Source organism: Taudactylus pleione, unplaced genomic scaffold, assembly GCF_031769625.1.
Source record: "Taudactylus pleione unplaced genomic scaffold, aTauple2 ptg000479l, whole genome shotgun sequence".
NCBI lineage: Eukaryota > Metazoa > Chordata > Amphibia > Anura > Myobatrachidae > Taudactylus > Taudactylus pleione.
The window spans coordinates 14,166,369-14,187,695 of NW_028284881.1; the positions used below are offsets into that span (position 1 = coordinate 14,166,369).

A 21,327-nucleotide genomic window follows, 5' to 3' on the forward strand; every position below is an offset into this window, starting at 1 on the left:
CCCCATTCTGGCCACAAATATACGTATGTGATCTATATGATCAAATGTCCATGCGGTCTTTGAATGTTCTTCTAGCTTTGCCAATATAACAAACACAGAATGGCACTACACCGTTCGGCCATATGGGGAGCCATAAATGGCAAGTAGATCGATCAGCTAGTAACATTTTGTAATGGCGAAACATAATCGATGTTATACTATATCATTGGTCAAGTTCACAGTGATCTGTGAGGTGACAGTGACAAAAAACTCCTTCAACTTAAAATAAGTTGGATAGTTAGGCAGGACACAGTTAAACCCAAGGGACTGAATGACAAATTATCCCCCATTAATTTTTTATAAATAAATTCCAACCATATAGGACCAATGTCACTTTTCATTAATTATATATCTATTTTGAAAATTCGATAATTTGTGATTTTTGGTGCTACCGGTATTTATTTTTTCTTGAAATGTTTAAAATATTTTTGTTTCTCTATTTTGCATGTCGTGTATATTTTTTCTAAACTATTATGAATTTCATAGTTGATATTCTTCACAATATGTTCTTTTAAATAAACTTTTTATCTTTATTTTTTAGTTTTAGATTCTTTGCTCTTATTTCTTACTTAGTATTCTCCTGTATTCCCTTGGGCGTATTTTTTGTTCTTTTGGTGCTTGCATATAAGTGCTTGTGCAGGGCATGTTTTCAGATCACCCTATTAAAGTTTGTTTGCTTTTCATATTTGCTCCTTAGACTCATGTATCTCCTATATACTTGATATCCTTCACCTGTTTGGTATAGAGAAATTGTATAAGTACATTTTCTTATTTTTTTTTTGCAGTTGGTTACATGTTTAAGTTTCATTGTGGTGTTGGGTTATTTACAGGTCACCAGTGCGGAGCCTGGCTCAGCCAGCTTTGAAGGTCTCTAACATGGTGGCCTATATAAGGTAAGAGCAGGTTCTTTATATGTTATTGCTGTGTACCCTGATGACAGACCAAATTCTAAAATGTTGGTAAAACAGGTCTGATTGTTCTTTTGTGAAGCCAACTGAAAGCCATTCTTTTGGCACTGGTATGGTGGCAAAAGTGAGGATTTAGAAGTTCGTAAAAGACCCTACCCCCTCAGACATGGTGTCCTATCTCCCCCACAGTATATCTTGAATTCTGCCGAAGTGCCTGCTAGAGCTTACCTCCTACTTGCAAGTGAGGTCACCATCCTGAATGGTCACATCTCTCTTACGCAGCACTTACCTGTCTTTGCACTCCTTTGGAATGGCTGTGTGTCTTCATCTCCATGAACCCAGAGAATTGCAGTATGGACTACCATCTTCTTGACGAACACAGACAGCAATACTAGCTAGTTATTTTGGCCTTGGCACCCTATACAACCAAATCAATGAGTACAAGTGTTCATGTACACACGTACTGAAATTCTTTGGATGCAGTTCAATCATTCTTTAAAGGCGCTGTAATTAATGGGTGCCTAATGTTGCAATTTAATTGTTTTTGAGTGCCCATTAATTATCGCGCTTGTCGCACCTATTTAGACAGTGTTTAGCCACTTAAAACGGATAAACCCATTTAAAGGCCTGGTTAGGGTGCCAAAACAGCAGTCGAACGCCCAAAACCAGGACTTATCATTTCTGCTCGCCTCGTCAGGAGGGGATGAGTAGAAATGCCGGCGCTGGTTCACGCCCGAACAGAGCAACAATTTAATTGCTCAGTCAGGCGTCCGGCATTGACAGCCGCCGACGCCAACAACTGAATCGCACCCCATATACATTGTAAAGATATCTAAACACACCTGAGCAAATGGTGTTGTAAAGGAGTGTCATCTTCAGAAGGCACAAAAGAAATACAGTAGGGGCAGCATAAACCTAATTGATAAAAGCAATACAACTTGCTGTAAATGAAAGCATTACTAATAACATTCAAAGTTCTCATGTCATGACAGAAAGCTACAGGTCATTCCATTAACCATTTATTGTGTGGTTGAAAGCACATTATTCTTCTATTATCAGACATTTCTGTATATTGTGGCTAAAACTGGCTGACTTTAGTATCTTCCAATAGGATGACTGACAATTGTGTAACTCCCCCCCCCCCCACCCCGCCCTTCACAATTACATTCTACATCTTAAATGACAATACTCTACTAATTTTGACACTATTTGTGACTCGGGTTTAGTAGTCCTCAAATCAATTAGTAAGACATAATACATATAGTTTGCAATAATCATATACAACGTGGATATAATTGAAGTTTCCCTACTCAAAGCAGTCTGCAGCTCCTACTAACAGGCAGAATGCCACCAAATTTAGTAAGAACACTATGCAAGGCATGGGAAGGATTCTGTAAAAATAAATACATTTAGATCCAAATAGGAACAATAGAGCTCTGAATAAGGAAACAAATTATTGCCGAGTAGTATATTGAGGTTGAGTCTCCCATATCCAAAATGCTTGGGACCAGGGGTGTTTTGGATAACGGAATATTCCGTATTTTGGAATACGTATTTTCATACCATAATGAAATATCTCGAGAATGGGACCCAAATCTAAACACAGAATGCATTTATGTTTCATATACACCTTATACACACAGCCTGAACATAATTTATCAAATATTTTCAATAATTATGTGGCTCAAACAAAGTTCGTGTACATACATGAAATTAATTTATGTTTCATATACGTCTGATATACACAGCCTGAAGGTAATTTGACATATTATGTTTAATAATTTGTGCCTTTAACAAAGTTTGTGTACATTAAACCATCAAAAAGCAAAGGTTTCACTATTTCAGTCATTCTAAAAATATTCTGTATTTCGGGATATTCCATATTTCGGAATATTTGGATATGGGAGACTCAACCTGTACTGCATTATTTGACATATGTAGGCACTTGGTACAATCCCTTAACACTTTAAATTACAAACAGTTTTTGTACATTTTTACATGTCTCATGAATAAAAGGGAAACCTACAGTACCAGTGAAAAGTTTGGACACCTTCTCATTCAATGGTTTTTGTTTATTTAAATTATTTTCAACATAGTAGATTAATACTGAAGACATCAAAACTATGAAAGAACACATATGGAAATATGTTGTGAACAAAAAAAGTGTTAAACAAATAAAAATATGTTTATATTTTAGATTCCTCAAAGTAGCCCCCTTTTGATTTGATGACAGCTTTGCACACTCTTGGCATTCTCTCAATCAGCTTCATGAGGTATTCTCCTGGAATGGTTTTGAATTAACAGGGGTGCCTTGTCAAGAGTCAATCTGTGGAATTACTTGCCTTCTTAATGTGTTTGAGACCATCAGTTGTGTTGTGCAGAGGTAGGGTTAGTACACAGTGGACACCACTATTTGACTACTGTTGTAATCCATATTATGGCACCAACCACTCAACTCAGTAAAGAGAAACAACAGTCCATCGTCAGTCGATACGGAAAATTTCAAGAACTTTGAATGTATCCTCAAGTGCAGTTGCAAAATCCATCAAACGCTATGATGAAACTGGCTCTCATGAGGACCGCCCCAGGAAAGGAAGACCAAGAGTTACCTCTGCTGCAGAGGATACGTTCATTAGAGTTACCAGCCTAAGAAACCGCTACTTAACAGCACCTCAGATTAAAGACCACATAAAGGCTTCACAGAGTTCAAGTAGCAGACAAATCTCAACATCAACTGTTCAGAGGAGACTGCGTGAATCAGGCCTTCATGGTCATATTGCTTCGAAGATGCCACTACTGAGGATGAACAACAAGAGGAGGCGAATTGTTTGGGCCAAGAAACAAAAGAAATGGACATTAGACCAGTGGAAATCTGTACTTTGGTCTGATGAGACCAAATTTGAGATTTTTGGTTCCAACTGCCATGTCTTTGTGAGACGCAGAGAAGGTCAGTGGATGGTTTCTGCATGTGTGGTTCCCACTGTGAAGCATGAAGGAGGAGGTGTGAGATGGTGTTGGGATACTTTGCTGGTGACACTGTTGGTGATTTATTCAAAATTCAAGGCACACTTAACCAGCATGGCTACCACAGCATTCTGCAGCGCCATTCCATCCCATCTGCTTTGCACTTACTGGGACCATCATTTGTTTTTCAACAAGACAATGACTCCAAACACATCTCCAGGCTATGTAAGGACTACTTGACCAAGATGGAAAGTGATGGAGTGCTGCGTCAGATGACCTGGCCTCCACAATCACCCGACCCAAACCCAACTGAGCTGGTTTGGGATGAGTTGGACCGCAGAGTGAAGGAAAAGCAGCCAACAAGTGCTCAGCACCTCTGGGAACTCCTTCAAGACTGTTGGAAAACCATTCCAGGAGACTACCTCATGGAGCTGATTGAGAGAATGCCAAGAGTGTGCAAAGCTGTCATCCAAGCAAAAGGGGGCTACTTTGAGGAATCTAAAATATAAAACATATTTTGATTTGTTTAACACTTCTGTTTACAACATAATTCCATGTGTGTTCTTTCATAGTTTTGATGTCTTCAGTATTAATCTACTATGTTGAAAATAATAAAAAAAAAAAAAAACCATTGAATGAGAAGGTGTGTCCAAACTTTTGACTGGTACTGTATATTAATACCCATCTTGGCTTTGTATAAATATACAAATCAGAAAATATCTTGGCACCCAATACATTATACATTCAACAGACCTGTAGAAAAAAAAAGGATAGAACAAGTTACCTACATTTCCAAGATAGATGACCATGGCAGTGGATTTCAGAAGTATCTTCTCAAAGTACCCATGTTATTTAATGTGAAATACATAGTCTTGTGCATCAATTAGGCCATATGGGCATTTTCTTTCTTTTTAAATAGTACAATACACAATAAGAAAAGCATCTGTTCAATTTAAACAGCATTTTTACAATTTGTTTAGCATGTTCCTCTTCTGTATGAAGTTGTCCGCAATATAAACCATTAAGAGTGCAACACTTACCTTCAAAGAAGTGATAAGAAATAATGCATGAAAAGTTCCGAAAATATAGTACAAAAAATATATCACCCAAAAATACCCAGGAAAAAAAACAAAATTTTAAACCTTTGCAAACAAATTATCTTTACAAATGATGAGACAGGCAGGTGATGAACATTTTTTATTTACAAATATACTAAAATATCTTCGACAGTGAGTCACACCTGCTCCCCCCTCACCTAGGACCTGAAACGTTTTTTTTTTTAAAGTGCATGCAAAAAAGAATTAAAAGCCTTTGTATTCTTTCATCGATTTTTTTAAACGTTTTCTTTTTATTGTAAGAAAATACACAGCTTGAAAACGTGGATAATGTAATATTTTAAAGACCAAAAAGACAGGAGGGGAGAGGGCAGAGGAAAAAAAAGATTATTAAATTATATATATATATATATATATATATATATATATATATATATATATATATATATAGACTGGGCTGATTGCGTTACGATTTCTCATCTTTAAATACTTAACTCGAAAAGAACCCTTCTTACCCCTTGCCAAAAATAATAAATAACTCCCCAAAAAGAATCTACAACAAAAACAAACAGGGAGAGAGATATAAAGGTTAGTTTTTGGATTTGAGAAACAGCTGTTAAATTACAATAAGAAAATATGTAAAATCTCTCCTTAAATTCATTCTATACAGAAAATACATGATTTTTGGCCACAGTCCCTGTGTGGGTTTTGTGCTAGTGGGACAGTGGGCGCTGGGATGCTGTGTGCACACACCCTCTGCTTAACAACTGTTACAGCAGCAAAACCAGTGGAGCAGATCATTGCTTTGAATGGGCTGTGCTTATTCAGAGTCCACTCTCTGTCCAATTCTAAAGCAGAGTAGTTTCACAGAAAAACATTTTTATGTTGTGCTGTAGAAGCCTACACAAAGAGGCTTGGCCACAAGCATAAAAATGAAAACATTTTTTTTTGCTTCTATATTTTTGAGGCTGCAGACCATACAGGTAATAAAAGCACCATCACACCCCTGAACACTGCTGTCTGCACTGCTCCAGAGGCATGTAATGAGAACATGTACAGCATATACAAACAGTGAGGGATCTGCCCATTGTAACTAGCAAAGACACCTTTGAAAGGTTCTTTATGTACAAAACAACTTCACAGCAAAATTAGAGCCATACAATTTCTTTCAACCAGCAAGTGCAAGAATATACCTAATGCAAGCACAAATAAACGCTCCTTCATTTAGTCCGCTGAGCAGTACATGGCGCTAGGTCTTTCGGCAGTGACAACATCTGCCCCTCATAGCAAAATTATTTTAAAGCACAATGCATAGTAATGAGAACCTTACAACAATAGATAACACATTCACACTTAATGTGATTGCCAGAATACTGGAAAAACACAGGCCTCCACCACTGTATTCATGGGTGCTGCATTTCTTGTGACACCTACAACAGCACAACAAAAGTAAAATACAAAGTCCAGGGAGAAATAAGGGATGTACATTCTAGCTCAATGGATATGTATAAAGAAACCCCTGGAAAGAATAGACTGCCAATGAGACTCCAAGAGCTTAATAAAACATTATTTTAGAAAGACCTTCAACATTGAAGGGTATTCTGCAGTACTCAACATTGCATGTAACCGCAAATTCCTTTAACCACTAGAAAGCAACAAAAAAAAAATCAGTAGTAATGTGACAAAATATCAGTGTTTTTACCAACGCTATCAGAATGCCGCTTAGGTTAATCTTCAAAGTGCCGCAGAAAAGCAGAAACAATCATTCTTCCACCCAACTCCATACAATGTTAGCACCGTTACTTCAGAACAGATTTATACAGCAGTGTTTTACAGTGTTTGCTATAGAGAAGTAATCTGTCCCAATAGCAGCAACAAAAATTACAGTACCATTAGTCATATAACGCAATTAACAATTTAGAGTTGCTTGGGATACGGTGAAAAGCCTGCAGCCACAAACGTATTGTATTGTTCCAAAGAGAGTGGGACCCAAATCAGCACAGCTTAGGTAAAGATGCAGAGGGATAAATATTATAGGTGCATGAAACCATGCACTGGAATAAGTGTAATTCACTCCAATACACAGGTTAATGTACCCAGTCCTGGTTTTACAATTCTTTTCCAGCTCCTATGTGATTTATATAAATATTGCACCCAGGTTAAGATAAAACCTTGTCATACACAAACCACCACCAAAAGGTTTTTTTTATTTATTTAGGTTGGTCCAGAACTTCCCAGTGTTTCCGCAAATATTTCAGATAGCACAAATAATAAATCAATATGTATCAATTTTCAGGTTTATTTAGTATTATTGTGCCAATTCCCAAAAACTAAATACTGCAAAATATTGTAATATGCTTTACCTTAAATTCAGGTTCCTCATCATTACAATGATGCACTTAAATGATGAAAACAATTTGATAATTATTTTTTTTTTCAAGATACTGGCTTTGGTGTCCAATAATCATCATCAATATAATGGACATATTTCCATATAAAATATTCTGATAATAGATTCATTTTAAGAACGCAATGCATTTACCATGAAGTCATTAATCACAAAATAAAAATCAAATATAAGGAGTTTTACATTTGTACACTTTCCATTTTTATGTGAAAAGAACAATGTGTCTGCACATGAACATACGGCTACATGTATCCAGGAAGAACACAGACAATTCTGTGTATAATTTAGTGAATCATATGTACCAAAATGTCTTATTTTCAGAGGACTTTTCCCCTTCTAATAAATGAGGACCAAGATGTACTAAGCCAGAGCAGACGTAAAGAATCATTAAAAATGTGAAGTATGAATGACATTAAAATCCAAACAGAGCAGAGTTACAATTGGGTTACTTTGCCCAGAAAATGCCACGTTGGACAGAATTCTTAACGTTGTCTACAGAAATAAAAAACAACAAAAACCTGTTTAAACGTTATCCTTTGAGCTTTTGTATAGATACTTTTCAGCTTCAAATCTTAAAAATAAAAAGTCTCTAAATCATTAACTTTTGCCAAAAAATACTCCGCAATGTTTGATTTTTTTTATAATATTCTTGTACATATACAATACATTACTTGTCTAACATCAATTTTATACAGACTTTTCAGCTTCAAAAATATTCTCTCTCTAAAAGATGTTTTCATTTTTTTTTCATATTTCTTTATGTGACTTTTTATGAATGTCTTGAAATGTTGCTCTTTGAGGAAACACTGACTCAGTACATCACAGCCATCGCCTATTAAATTGTAATGCCCCCCTCCCAAAATTGGGAATAAAATAAAAATAAATAAAAAAAAAAACTGAAAGAAAAAAATAAAACAAACAAATAAACAAAAACCCTGAACCTACCCAACTCTTGCCCTCATATGCTTTAAAGAGGATTGCTAGTTAATGGATATATTGGTGAACTACAACTAGTATTGAACAAACGATTTTGCTCTCAAGTAGATAAAGTACTCCCTTCCAAGCTCAGTAACCAGGAAATATGGATGGTTGGATTGAGGAATATACAAAATGTAACTGCAGAGGCAAATTCACAATTTGTAAATATATGAAAATTTAAATTCACAATTTTTTTTTGTTAAATCAACACTAAGGAAGAAATTCTTAACTTTCTTCCTAAAAAGACTTTTCAAGTGCAGTTTATAGATGGTATGCCCATGCCTGTGAACAGGAATTAACTCACGTGTGCTCAGGCAGGGACACTCTTAATACACAACCCATTGCAAGTATTGGACAAGAGAGCTGAAAAATACAATCGCAGATCTTACAAATTTCAAAACTGCTGTATCACCATATACACAGTGTAAATAAACATGTTTTTTTTTTTTTTAATATCCTGGCATACATCAGCAATATATTGCAAAAGTATAGTTATCCTTTGGCACTGTATAAGTACCAAAATCATTGAGTAAATAGTGTCTTTTGGTCTTAATTTTCCAGCTGCCTTATGTCAGTAAAGAATACATGTGGTATATACATAGAAGAAAACCAGGACTGGAGTAGAAAGTACCACTGATTTAGAGCCAAAAGTGCAATGAAAATTCAAAGTCAATTTCTGCTCCTGCCAGCTTAAATCTTCAAAAAGAAAAAAAAAGAAAAACAAAAAAAAGTAAAAATAAAAATAAAACTAAAATAAAACAAAAAACCCAAATAAAATATAAAAATTTCACAAGACATTCTACCCACCCCATCTGCCCAAACAACCCTCCCCCAAGTTCTGCTTCTCCCCACCCGCCCCACAATATGTCTATATATATATACAACATGATTGGTTTCTGTAAAATGTATCAAACCTCAATAGTTTAATAAAATCTCTTCTTTTTTTATTCCTGACGAACAAATACCAAAAAAACAACGTTTAACGCAGCAGCAGTAACCTTAAGGCTGCAGTTTTATGCTTCTCTCTCTCTTATGTATTAAATTGTATATATATATTTTTTGCTTGTACTTTAACATAATAAAATGTTTGTAGTAACCAACAGATATTCACATGTGTGTTGGTTTGCAGTTTATCTCCTCTTTTCTCTCTAGTCTCTCATGATGTGTTATTAAACATCGATAAATTAATCTCTTCATCCCTGAGTTTTAGTTTTAAGTGTAAGGCACTTTAGAAGATTGGACGGTTCGCCATCACTGGATACTGACCCAGTACAACAGAGGTGGTAAGTTCAGGGTAACCAAACTTCTGAAAGTGCCAAGAATGATCCCACTCTTATGCAAGGTAAAAGTCATTACCGGATCTTATTTAAACACCGTCACTAAACTGGCTCAGGGCTGAAGGGGTTAATCACAGACTTTGACGACTGTTGTGCATCATGGGTAATGAAACCGACTAAAACTGTGGGCAGTCATCTTCCACAAAGTAATAAAGGACTGATCTTTCACCATACTGCAGGACGTACATTGTTTAGTCCCAGCAGAGGAATTGTGAACATATAGCTCTCACCCCGTACTCAGAGACACCAGGGATACATACTTCTCACCTTCTTCTAAAGACAGGCCAATAGACACAAAACTCTCACAATCCCTCCCAGAGGCATAGAAGATACATACCTCTCATTCCTCACATCGAGATAAAAGCACATACCTCTCACCATCTTCCCCAAGGAACATCATGGACAAAACTTTGAATAATCAAGTTATCTCTTTCCACAAAAGGGGTTATGAATAAAGGAAGAGTTTCGACACAAAACACAACTGTTACTTCAAGACTTCTTCCCGCTGTTTGAATCTTCGGTTTGTATAACAAGCACCAATGTTCTGATGGATTGAAAATTTGACTGACAATCAGGGACACTTGAGAGGTATGCCAGGGAGCTTGCTCCGTGCTCAGATTTGCCCAGAGGCACCCTGGTGAGTAAAAAGAATTACAGGCACTAGTGTCCAACGGACGTCAGAGATAGATAAGAGATAGAGAGAGAGAGAAAGAGAGAAAAAGAGGGAGAGAGAGACGAGAGAGAGAGCACGCCCGTTAAAATGGGGAATGTACGTTTTGCAGGTTCTCCTTGCTGTCATTGTTAATATTATTATTGTTCTTTTATTTAAATGGCAAAAACTGGCCTCTCTCATCTATAGTCCTCCTTGGGATATTCTAACGTCACCAGATTTCCAAAGCCCATCCGTAAACTTTCCATATCAAAGGTTTCAATTTCTCTTTCCTGGCGTTCAAATAAATGCTTGATCCTCTCGCTGCGCTCCTTCTGAAGGGCAGCCAACTCTTCTTCAATCTAAAATAGGTAAGAAAATCACCTCACAGAAATTGAAGCAATGATGCATTATCTCCAGTATAGCTGAAATATACAACATATTGTGTAGTCCAAAGTAAGCCATTGCTTGCATGTCTATCTGTGCCTGCTTTTCTAGTTAGGCTCTATCTGCAATTGGCAAGTATAAAACACAAATTGCTGATTTCCAAGCAATATCCCAAATGCTGCAACCCTGTGTAATTTGTCACTTTTTTTCTGTAGTAAAGATCTGGTTTCTTATTTTTACACATATTTTAGGGGTTCAAAAACAAGGATGCCAAGTACTGTGCCGCACAAAGTCATAAGTTACTACAATGAATGGCACAGACAGCACATTGTTAGGCATAGCTGAGAATTTGTGGCCTCCAGCAACTAGCTAAATGACTTCAGCCAATCAGAGCAGGCCAGTGGTGACATCACCTGTTGCTAGGAGTTTCCAGCTCTGGGTCATTGGTGAAGAGGAGATGGAGATTTTAGTGCTTTTATATTAAATATTTGTTCTTCCCGTATTTAAGGTTGGCTTACTACACTACATGTTTCTGGGGACTGCATTCACAGCCTAACAGCATCCAATAATAAATCACGGCAAGTCAGAAGCATATGTGCATTAATAATTATTAATTCACTAATTGGAATATTACAATAAATCTTTCTCTTGCACAGAAGATACGCTGGGACTACAAAAAAAGATTGAAGTAAAACAAAGCATTTTATCTATTATACAGTAGCCCATGTCCACCTAACAGCAGACAAAGTTAGAATGCTTGTTATTACAAAGCTCTTTATTCTATGGGGGCGATTTCATTCTTTTAAGTTGCTCCGTTCAGGCATCCATGTCACGTTTGTGTGCGCTCGACAGCACCGGATTTAGTCGCACAATGCGGCTAAACCACTCTAAAAGTACTGCTTTGGGCGCCCAAAGTTCCAACTTCCAGCACATATCTGCTCGCCACCCCAGGACGTTGCTAGCAGAAATGTGTCTACTAGCGGCTGAGTGCACCCGAACGGAACAACAAACTAATTGCTCCGTAGGACGCCCATTAGTTAAGGTGCCCAATAAAATTATTAAATCGCCCCCTATGTGTGAGGTGTACCCTCAATACTCATCGAAATTCAGGACATACCTGTAACACATGTTCTATATATGGTAAGTCATGCTGTTCAAGGTCACACATTTACCATAGGGATCAACAATTCCTATAACTATATGCGTTCTAGACAACAGATACAAACTGATCTAGTGTATATGAGCCCTGGCCATTACTATTGCATGTTACTTTAACTTTCAGGCATGCTTGTGATTGATTTGTTTTTATAGCACAGTAAATGCATTTTCACTGCAAATCATAGCTGTCTGGTAATCCCACGACAACACCACACTGTGCCTGTAACATCACTCTAGAGTGGACAAAGACATCAGCTTTTCGAAATTGCCATTTTTAGTAAGTATAATGCAAAGACCTCCAGCAACAATGTATGGGGAGAGTTGGAAGAAAAACAAATGGTAGTGTGTTGCCATAATTATAACAACCTAATAGCTCTTTTGTAATAGAACACCCACACAATGTAATAGGATGATTTCATCCTGTAACATTTAGGAAATCAAAACTATCATTTAAAACGTTGAAGCCTGCGGTGACAATGAACATGTCAATGTAACAATCAATTTGACATCCCTTTACAAGTGAATGCCAAATATCACTTCTACAGGACGGATTTATGAACACAGAGATTCACATAGAATGACTGACAATTTCCCATTTAGCTGCAGTATATTTGTACCTTCTGTTCCAGGTGCGCTCTGCGAAGGGACACCCTCTGCTCCAACTTCTGCAGCTCACGCTCATGCTGTGCCTCCGTCTGCATCTTGATCTTGCTCTGGTAGGCATTGAGCAGCTCCATCTCCTGTTGAAGCTGTTGCCTAAGAGCTTGGCATTCTGCTTCTTGCGCCTCATCCAAGCGCAGCTGGTACCACAGCCAGGGTAAAATTGTAAAGGAAAATCAGCATGGGGAAGGTCCATAGTTAGTTGTATAGTAAGTAAAGAGAAAAGAAAGAAATGTAAAGGGATTGGCATTGCACTTACGGCTACGTTACAAATAGCCCAATGTGTGAAGGTGCCTAGATACTAGGCGATGTGCTCACGATGTGATATTTTGAGCAATTTCCCTTGCACTCTCCCAGGCTCTATATGGTTATAAAAAGTGTCCAATCTGACTAAAGATCTATTGCACCAAATAGTGTATGAGATTCCCAAATCAACAGGCAAGATCTGAAGATGCGATGTACAACCCACGGGTACGCGCATCGGCATCGTTATCGTGAGTGGACATATTTTACACAGGCAAATCGTGTAAAATATCGTCTAGTGTGTAGGCACCTTGAGAGTGATAGTGATAAATATTTCCATCCATGGCATTATTTCCTACAGTACAAAATACACTTGTTTCATCAACATTGTTTTATATGCACACACTTTATATACTTATACATGCAATAACACAGTAAGGTATGTCCCTTTAATTAAAACAAAATATATTGCAGTATGCATCTGATGAACCATTAAACCATGCAGATCTGCTATAAGGGACATTGTTTAATATTTTAGAAATCTGCCATTGTGCTAATGTGTGGTTATCAAATAGCAGTAAAAGCAGAAATAAAGTGGTGTATTCCAATTCAGGAGTTATCAGCGTCCTCTTGTATCCCACTCTGCTACAGAGATCATCCACTGCAGATGAAGAGGCCCATGGTTGTCGAGCCAAGAAATTCAAGGCAAGTTACTGGTAGCTACTGCAGTGTGTGTGTGTGTGTGTGTGTATATATATATATATATATATATATATATATATATATATATATATATATATATATGTGTAAATATATATATATATATATATATATAGATGGATATCGCAGAGAATCTGATTAGGGATGGCTACTGACCATCGATGGTCTGACTGAAAACAAGTGGTTTGCCATTGCTGGTGGCCATCAATGTTGCACCATCGATGACAACCCTCAAACGATGTTTAGGAAACATCGGCAGTTGCGGTGTACACAGATCTCCTCGACTAATCGCAAAACAATTGATGGCTTCTAACAATGGTTGAACCATCGATGGTACAGCAGTCAATGGCCATCACTACAGTATAATATAAAAATTGCTATTTTTATGGTATACTGTGTTTTAAAAAAAATATTTTTTACAAATAAAATAGTGATGGATAAGTTTAAAATTATGTTCGTGACCTAATTCAATCATAAAAGAACCCGACAATTTTGGAGCGGTTTTTGGAAAAAGAATTTGTCAGTTAAGTGGTTAAAAGAGCGATTGTAGAATACATTATAAAACATATTACTTTGCAGCAGTACTTCTGACATTGACATTAGTGCTTTAGTAAAAGACTGTTTTAAAGAGCAATGGAAATAAAATAACTAGTCATATAGTAGTTGGATACTACGCACCTCTAGGAACACTGCAGTCTAGTTATCATTATCAGTCAAGTCAAATGGTCTTCGCTGCACAAAGCTGGAGTTGTTTGTATACCAAGACACTATATCAGAGTTTTCTAAACTCCACCATTACAGTCCAGGTTTTAAGGATATCCATGCTTGAGTCCAGATGATTATATTAAATTGACTGAGGTATTAATTAAGTCGCCTGTGCTCAAGCATGGATATCCTTAAAACCTGGACTGTAGTGGCGGAGTTTGTGAAACTCTGCAGTATATTATGCCTTCATATTGATGGGAAACATTTATATGCTTCTTACCGCCTGGTTGGCCATCATCTCGTTGATGCTTTGCTCATACTGCTCAGCTAGGATAGCCAATTTGCGTGTCTGCTCGTCCTTCAGGGACTTAAGTATTGTCTTGTGCTCACACTTTGGGGATACCTCCAGCTGGTGATTCTTCAGGGCCTTGTACTGCTTGGTCTGCACTTTGCATGTGTCCTGAAACTGTTTCTTTATCTGCATTTCCATTACCTATGTAATAAGATAGAACGATTCAAGTGCCAAACAAACATAGTAGAGATCTACATATTATTAAAAATAGGATTTGTATTTCTATTTCTTTCCATTAGTACTTTGGTGGAGTGTACGTAGTATGGATCCATGCATGTTCAATTAAGCAGTGAGCTAATATTTTACAATTAGGAGCTTTGTTAATTATCTCAATATCACTGCGTGTCGAAGACCATGTTATGATTGAAAATGTACTACAGTCAAAAAGACTTCTCCCCTCCCTGCTCTTAATTCCCAGATTTGTCATTTTGCGGCCATTGAGGAGAGAACTGTTTACCCAAATCTGGGCTCCCTGGCTGCTTACTGAACGTAGGCCTATGTACCTTTTCTCTTAGGCAGCAAATAAAAGTCTGTCTTTATTTTTATTTTTTTTCTGTCTCTAATGTTTTATGCTGCCATAACCTGCCATTCTTGGATGCTTTTGTTTTTATTATACGGTTTCGTGGCCCCTCCTCTTTTGCCATAACTTTCCTCTACTCCCCCCTCCCTTACATTAGTTACCTGACTCTTATTTTTGTTATTGTTATTTTAATTATGTTTACTACGGTCTTTAAAAAACTGGTCTGTTTTGGGCTATTATTGCCCCCTTGTTTTTAGTTTTTTTTTTTATAATTCTTTATTTTACTATGGTCCGCGATTCCTTGCTAGGGGTCTGGTTCCTACCTCCTCTGCTATTCCAAGCTCATTAAGATGGCTGACCATCAGAAGTACCAGTTCAGTAATTGCTGGATTAAGCAAATGATAGGGGAAGAGTGTAAAAATAATACAATGATAAAGATGATATTGTAAACTCAAGTGGTCATGGAAATGCTGGCAAATTCTGTGTATAAAGAACTACAAACAACATTTCCACAAACATCATTCCAAGTTAATTCAAAGTATCCTTTCACCGGAATGGGATTGAAATACCGGCGGCTGTACAAATCCCGTCAGCGGATGCCCGACAGGATGAAGATCCCGACTGGGGCAGGTAAGTATACTAACCCTCCCCTGTTACCCCCCTAACCCTCTGTTAGTGGTGCCTAACCGTAACCTTCCCCCTACTGCCTAACCCTAACCCCCTCTTACCGCTCCCTAAACCTAACCCTCTCAGGGGTTGCCTAACCCTAACCATCCCCCCTAGGGGTGCCTAACCCTAATACCTACCCCCCTAAACCTAACCCTATCCCTGCTAGACTCCATAATAATAACCCTCCCCCCAGCGGCTAACACTAAGGGAGCCCTGGACTTACCTTTGTTTGGGCTGGCGTCCTCGGCGTTCCGTCGTCGGGATTAACATAGGCATCGGTATTTCGATGCCTATGTTAAATCCCTTGCCGGGATTCAGATGTCGGGATTGAGACCGTCAGAACTACATCCCCTTTCACCAAACTGGTTACTGGGGCACTGTCCGATTGGAGTTGAATGCTGACATTTCATTTTAAAATGACAAATCAAGCCTTACAGTAGCTGACGAGAGGGGAGATAAAGATAAAACCATGATAAAATCAGGAGATATGAAGAGCGTGGAAAGGGAGTGAAAACCTCTAAATTTTTAGCAGTGTTTTTTCAGGTACTTTACACAGATTAACTGGACAATTACAGTTTACTGCACTATTAAACTCCTATGATGTTACGTAACAATTATATAGAAAGGGTTTACCAAGTAAAAATAATTCAAATCAGCCTTCTACACATCCTTCATTGTCTAGGCAGGAAACAAACCTTCAGATTCTTGGGTTGCTGCCGGAGTTCCATCACATGTTTCCGATGCAACTCCCTTTCCCTGCGCTTGTTGTATTCTAACTGGTTTTCCAGTTCAGTTTGATGCTGCAGACGTATAAGGTCCATCCGAAGCTTCTGCAACATGTGCAGCTGCCGGTACTCCAGCTCCCGAGTGGACTCGTCATGCCGGATTAGCATGGCATGCTCCATTTCTTTCTGGGTTCGCTTTTTATTGAGCTCCTGAAGACAGAAACTAAATGTTATATACAAAATGAACAAAGCAACATTCAAAAATTGGATGAAAACATCCAGGAAATGTTCACCTCAGTCACGTAATTGAAGAAACCACCACTATTACGTCCTACCCTAAATAACTACTCTCTTCCTTTTTATTTTAGGATGGGTGAGCTATAGCATACCCCTTTTTGCAGATGTTCATAGCTTTTTACCTAGAAAAGTTAACCCAATATTAATGGTGTGTGTCATTTAATATTGTGCTATCATATCTTTTTAGAATACTTACTGACTGTTCCTGTTCTAGGCCATTAGTGACTATTCCTGTCCTAGGCCACTTAATGATCTATCATCACGTAGCGCACTGATTTATCTACTTTGACTACACAGACCTATAAAGATGCATGAAAACAATTAGCTGGGGGAAGAAAGAAAATCCCTGTAGCTTGTTGCGCTTTAGAGAGAAACACACACACACATAAATCTGCACCAATTTAATCAATCCATTTGGCTTGCATAGTACTTGGTTAAAAAAAACTGTACACAGATATCAAGTAAATCAATATTGTTGTACACATTAAGATTAGTAAAAAATATGCAGCATACAGTAAAAAAAATAAATCAAGTGCAGAAGTATACCTCACGTATGTGCTGCTGCTCAACTTCATGCCTTTTAATCATTATCTTCCTTTTGAAGAGTCGGCAGTTTTTCTCATAGTACAGTCTCTGTTGGCTAAGGAGTTGAGCTTCCTCCTCAGCCTGAGTGTGCTGGAGGTTCTCTTTATGCTTTGATATGCGTTCCTGCTTTTCTTTCTTGGGCGTGCTGTGGTCCTCATTCATCTCCTGGATGCAGAAAACAACCAGTCAGTGTCATAGGCTGGCCTACTACAAGCTGAAGTTAAAAGGAACAATATACTGAGGAAAAATATGCTGTGATTTTTGGGGTGAGTGAATTGATCTTAGCATCACGTTACTTGCTGTGTTCAATATGAAGTTTAAAGCTACGGGTTTTTTTTATTATTATTTACTTTCTTTTTCTCTCCTGAGTGGACACTAATGGCTGTATATGTGATTAACTCCAGATTAGTAGGTTTATCTTCTTCACACTTCTATATACTCAGATATTAGGTTTTCGCTGGTGTCTCACTCAAAAATGGTAACAATCTAAAAAATAAGTGAGCACACTATGTATCGTGGCTCCGTTTGACTTAAAACCAACAATAAATGTGACCGTTGTTGCAATGTGTACACATTAGGTACACATAGTATAGACAGCCATTTTGTAATGAGAATGCATTCAATGGTTTAGTGGCACATGCCTTGTTACTATTCACAAAATGGAGGCCTTCACTATGTGCAGATGAAGGATACAGAAATGTTTGCATCTAACAAGTCCATTTCCACTGCTGACAGAACTTAACTTTATTACACATGTATTTTAATTTTTGACCTGTAAGTGACATGTAAAAAGAAATGTAAAAAAGTTTCTTAAGTTTGAAGTACAAAAGCTCATTTGCAAAGTAATAACTACTTAATAACATAACTGAAATACATTTAATGTAGAGTGTTTAAAACGTAATGCATCTTTTGTCAGCAACTTGTTCTTGAATCAGTGCTGCAGTATATTCTGATTTTCTGATTTGCTACACAGAGTGATCAAAATCAAGAAGGGGTCACCAACCGCCTAAACCAATTGGAGGATTCGAAAAGTATCTACAAGTCGAGTTGTTAACCCTGTATTCAGTGGTTATATCTAATCTCTGCTGGGCCTTTACATTCTTATGAGAAATGTTAAGATCAAACGACATGAGGAGCAGCAGCACGTTACAGAGGAAGAGTAAGCCCATAAGAGAAGACCTTCATCCCAGCGAGGGCACAAGTAGCTCAAACAGCAGTGGCCTAAGGAGTTAGAACTGCTCAAGAATGGAGGAGCCTTAAATGTGGCACCATTGGTCATCTGAAGCTTTGCCAAGAATTCTTTTCTAAACATCCTGGTGAAGCTTCCCAGAGCCAAATTTAGTGCTGCACATGCCTCTTTAATCTTTTCCTTGCAAATCTTGTACTGCTTTTTCTGACTTTCTAAGAAGGATGTTAAGTCTTTCTTTTGTTGGGCTATGATCTGTTGCTGAAATCTCCTTTCATCCGCTGCAGCCACCTTTGCCTAAGAAGAAGAAACAAAAAAAATACAAAATTACTAATTACATTCCCATTCTACAATATTTCATGCTCACTATGTAAGTAATTTTCAGATTGACGCTTTTAGATTTAAAACATGTTTATATAGACAAAACCTTAATATACACCTGAAATGTAATCTGAAGCCTCAACATAACATATAATATTACTCCCAAAATGGAAATGCTGTAGAAAGGGGAAAAAAACACTTATGTGTAATACCACCTTCCACATGTCGCCAATTCAATAACCTGCAAGTACCATTGGATGCCGTTACGGTGGCTTAGCAGGATATGTCTAACAGTGTTGATTTTTGCTTACACATTATGTGCAATTGAATTGTCCCACTAATGTTAAACCTTAGTCCATGTCTGCATGGATTTGCATGTAAAATGTTGAGCTTTTTGTAAGAGAGAGGAGAAGTTCACTCTGATTTGGAGTCTTTGGCTATGGCACAGAGCTTTTGTCACATTCGGTGCTCTGTGTTTAACAATCTTCCAGCTGTCTCTCGCCCATCTTAAACTACACCAGTATTCGGCAAAAATCAGTAGCTGTGTAAAATAATGGTCTGATAAATGCAACTAGTTCACTAGGAACCAGTAACTCAATAATACTGGATCATTGCATCCTTCAGTGAGGTCACTAGTCCCCGTGAAATGGTATGCAGTCAGGAAGCAGACGGGCAAAATGCCAACCACCGGCTCTCCGACTGTGCAATCCCAACAGGGGACTAATGATAGGTGTCGAAATCCCGACGCCTATCATTATCCCTACGCCGGGAGCCCGACGCCCGGCATACCAAACAAATTTAAACCGGGCGGCAGGTGCGGACAGCCGTTGGTTAGGTTGGGGCTTAGGGTTAGGCACCCCCCCCAGGAGGGTTAAGCTAGGGGAAGGGAGGGTTAGGCACCCCCCCCCCCCCCGGGAGGGTTAGGTTCAGGCACTTACGGGGGGTGGGGGGGGGGGCTGGGGATAGGCAAAGGGGGAGGTTAGGGTAAGGGAGGGTGGGAGAGGGTTAGGTATGGTTAGTCTATTTACCCATCAGGATCTTCACTGGTGCCGGTCTCCCGGCGTCGGGATTTGAACCGCGGTCATTCATACCTATCCCACTGTGAAATAACTGGTTGAATTTGCATTAACGTTGATTCAGCCCACAAATGTGGGATTGTACTTTCGTTACTGTTCAGTTATTACATAGGTTGGCTATTGTATTGCATTACAAACGGTTTTTATTAGCTATGTCTGACATCTAATTTTTGCTACAATCAAGCACTTGTCTATACTCATGACTTTCCTTTATTGCCATGTGGTGTATAGATGATAAATCATTTACTAAAGATGGCAAGCATCTGCCATTTGCTGTAACTGTAATAAGTACACTACAAGTAGTATCACTCAGCATTGCTATACTACAGCATCATATAAACTTAAAAATTGGAGAAAATAAAAGAGTGCCTTCTATTTCCAAATGTATTTATTTGTTAAGTAAATTGCATCACTCAGGACAGAATAAGAAAAATAAAAATATTTTCATCATTCATGTCCTCAAGTCTACACTGGCATGGACTTTTATTTTAACACTTCTAGATTTAAAAAAAAACCAAAGTAAGCAGACACTATAGGTAGCATATGTGACTAGTATTTGTTCTGCTGCTGTATTAGAGGATTTTAGTTTTGTCTTCAGCCACCTTACCACCTTTCTTTCCTTCTGCTTTCTCTTTACTGAACTTCATGAGGACAGGTTCAGTGGAGTTGAGGGGATATAAGCCAGATATATTTAGCAGCTAGGTGGTCATTATCCACTTTAAAGAGCAATTACTTTTTACTCATCCTCTTTGACTTCTCCACTGTCTTTCACATAGTGGACCTCCTTCCTCTACTTCATTCTTCACTCTTTTGGTTTCTGTTACAATTTGCTCTCCTGTCTATACTCCTACCTCTCTATTTCTTCTCATTACACCACCTCTGCCACTACCTGACAGCATCTCTCTGAGTTCAGACATTGGTCCCCTTTTTTCGCCTTTTATATATCCCCCCCCCCCCATGGTGAGCTCAAACTCTTTTTGCCTCTACTGTAATCTCTATGCAAATAATGCACAGATCTACCTTTATCCCTCATGTCTCCGGCTATCTCGGCTATTCCCTGATAGATGCTCCAGTATTTTCTTAAACTAAACATGTCTAAAAATCTCACTGTCGTCCCAGCCTCTTGGGTTCCCTGCCACCGATAACCTCATCATCCTGTCTTTCCCACATGTCCTCTGCTCTCTAGGAGCTGTCCTGGACTCTGCCAGCTTCTTCAAACCCCTCATTCGGGCCTCTTCCGTTCTTATTGCTTCCATCTTCGCAATATTTCTAGGATTAGAACTTTTGGGGGAATGTGTATCAAGCCTTCTAAAGATGAAGGATGTTGCCCAGATGATTCTATTAGCTTGAATATTTTATAGCATGTCCTTGATAAATTATATAGCT

The 21,327-nt window shown here is 38.2% G+C and overlaps 1 protein-coding gene across 2 annotated transcripts in view; it reads right to left on the reverse strand.

The window, feature by feature from the left end:
- Nucleotides 1-9,208: 9,208 nt before the first annotated feature.
- The window catches only part of TAOK3 (TAO kinase 3), a 213,513-nt gene continuing 201,394 nt past the window's right edge, over nucleotides 9,209-21,327 (reverse strand). For both annotated transcript variants that reach the window (XM_088449247.1, XM_088449246.1), the window contains 6 exons: nucleotides 18,713-18,841; nucleotides 17,320-17,523; nucleotides 16,447-16,686; nucleotides 14,491-14,703; nucleotides 12,500-12,682; nucleotides 9,209-10,699 (listed from right to left, as the gene is read on the reverse strand). In XM_088449247.1, the coding sequence (XP_088305373.1) occupies nucleotides 10,538-10,699; nucleotides 12,500-12,682; nucleotides 14,491-14,703; nucleotides 16,447-16,686; nucleotides 17,320-17,523; nucleotides 18,713-18,841 (1,131 nt within the window). In that variant the 3' untranslated portion in view covers nucleotides 9,209-10,537. The remainder of the gene's footprint in view (nucleotides 10,700-12,499; nucleotides 12,683-14,490; nucleotides 14,704-16,446; nucleotides 16,687-17,319; nucleotides 17,524-18,712; nucleotides 18,842-21,327) is intronic.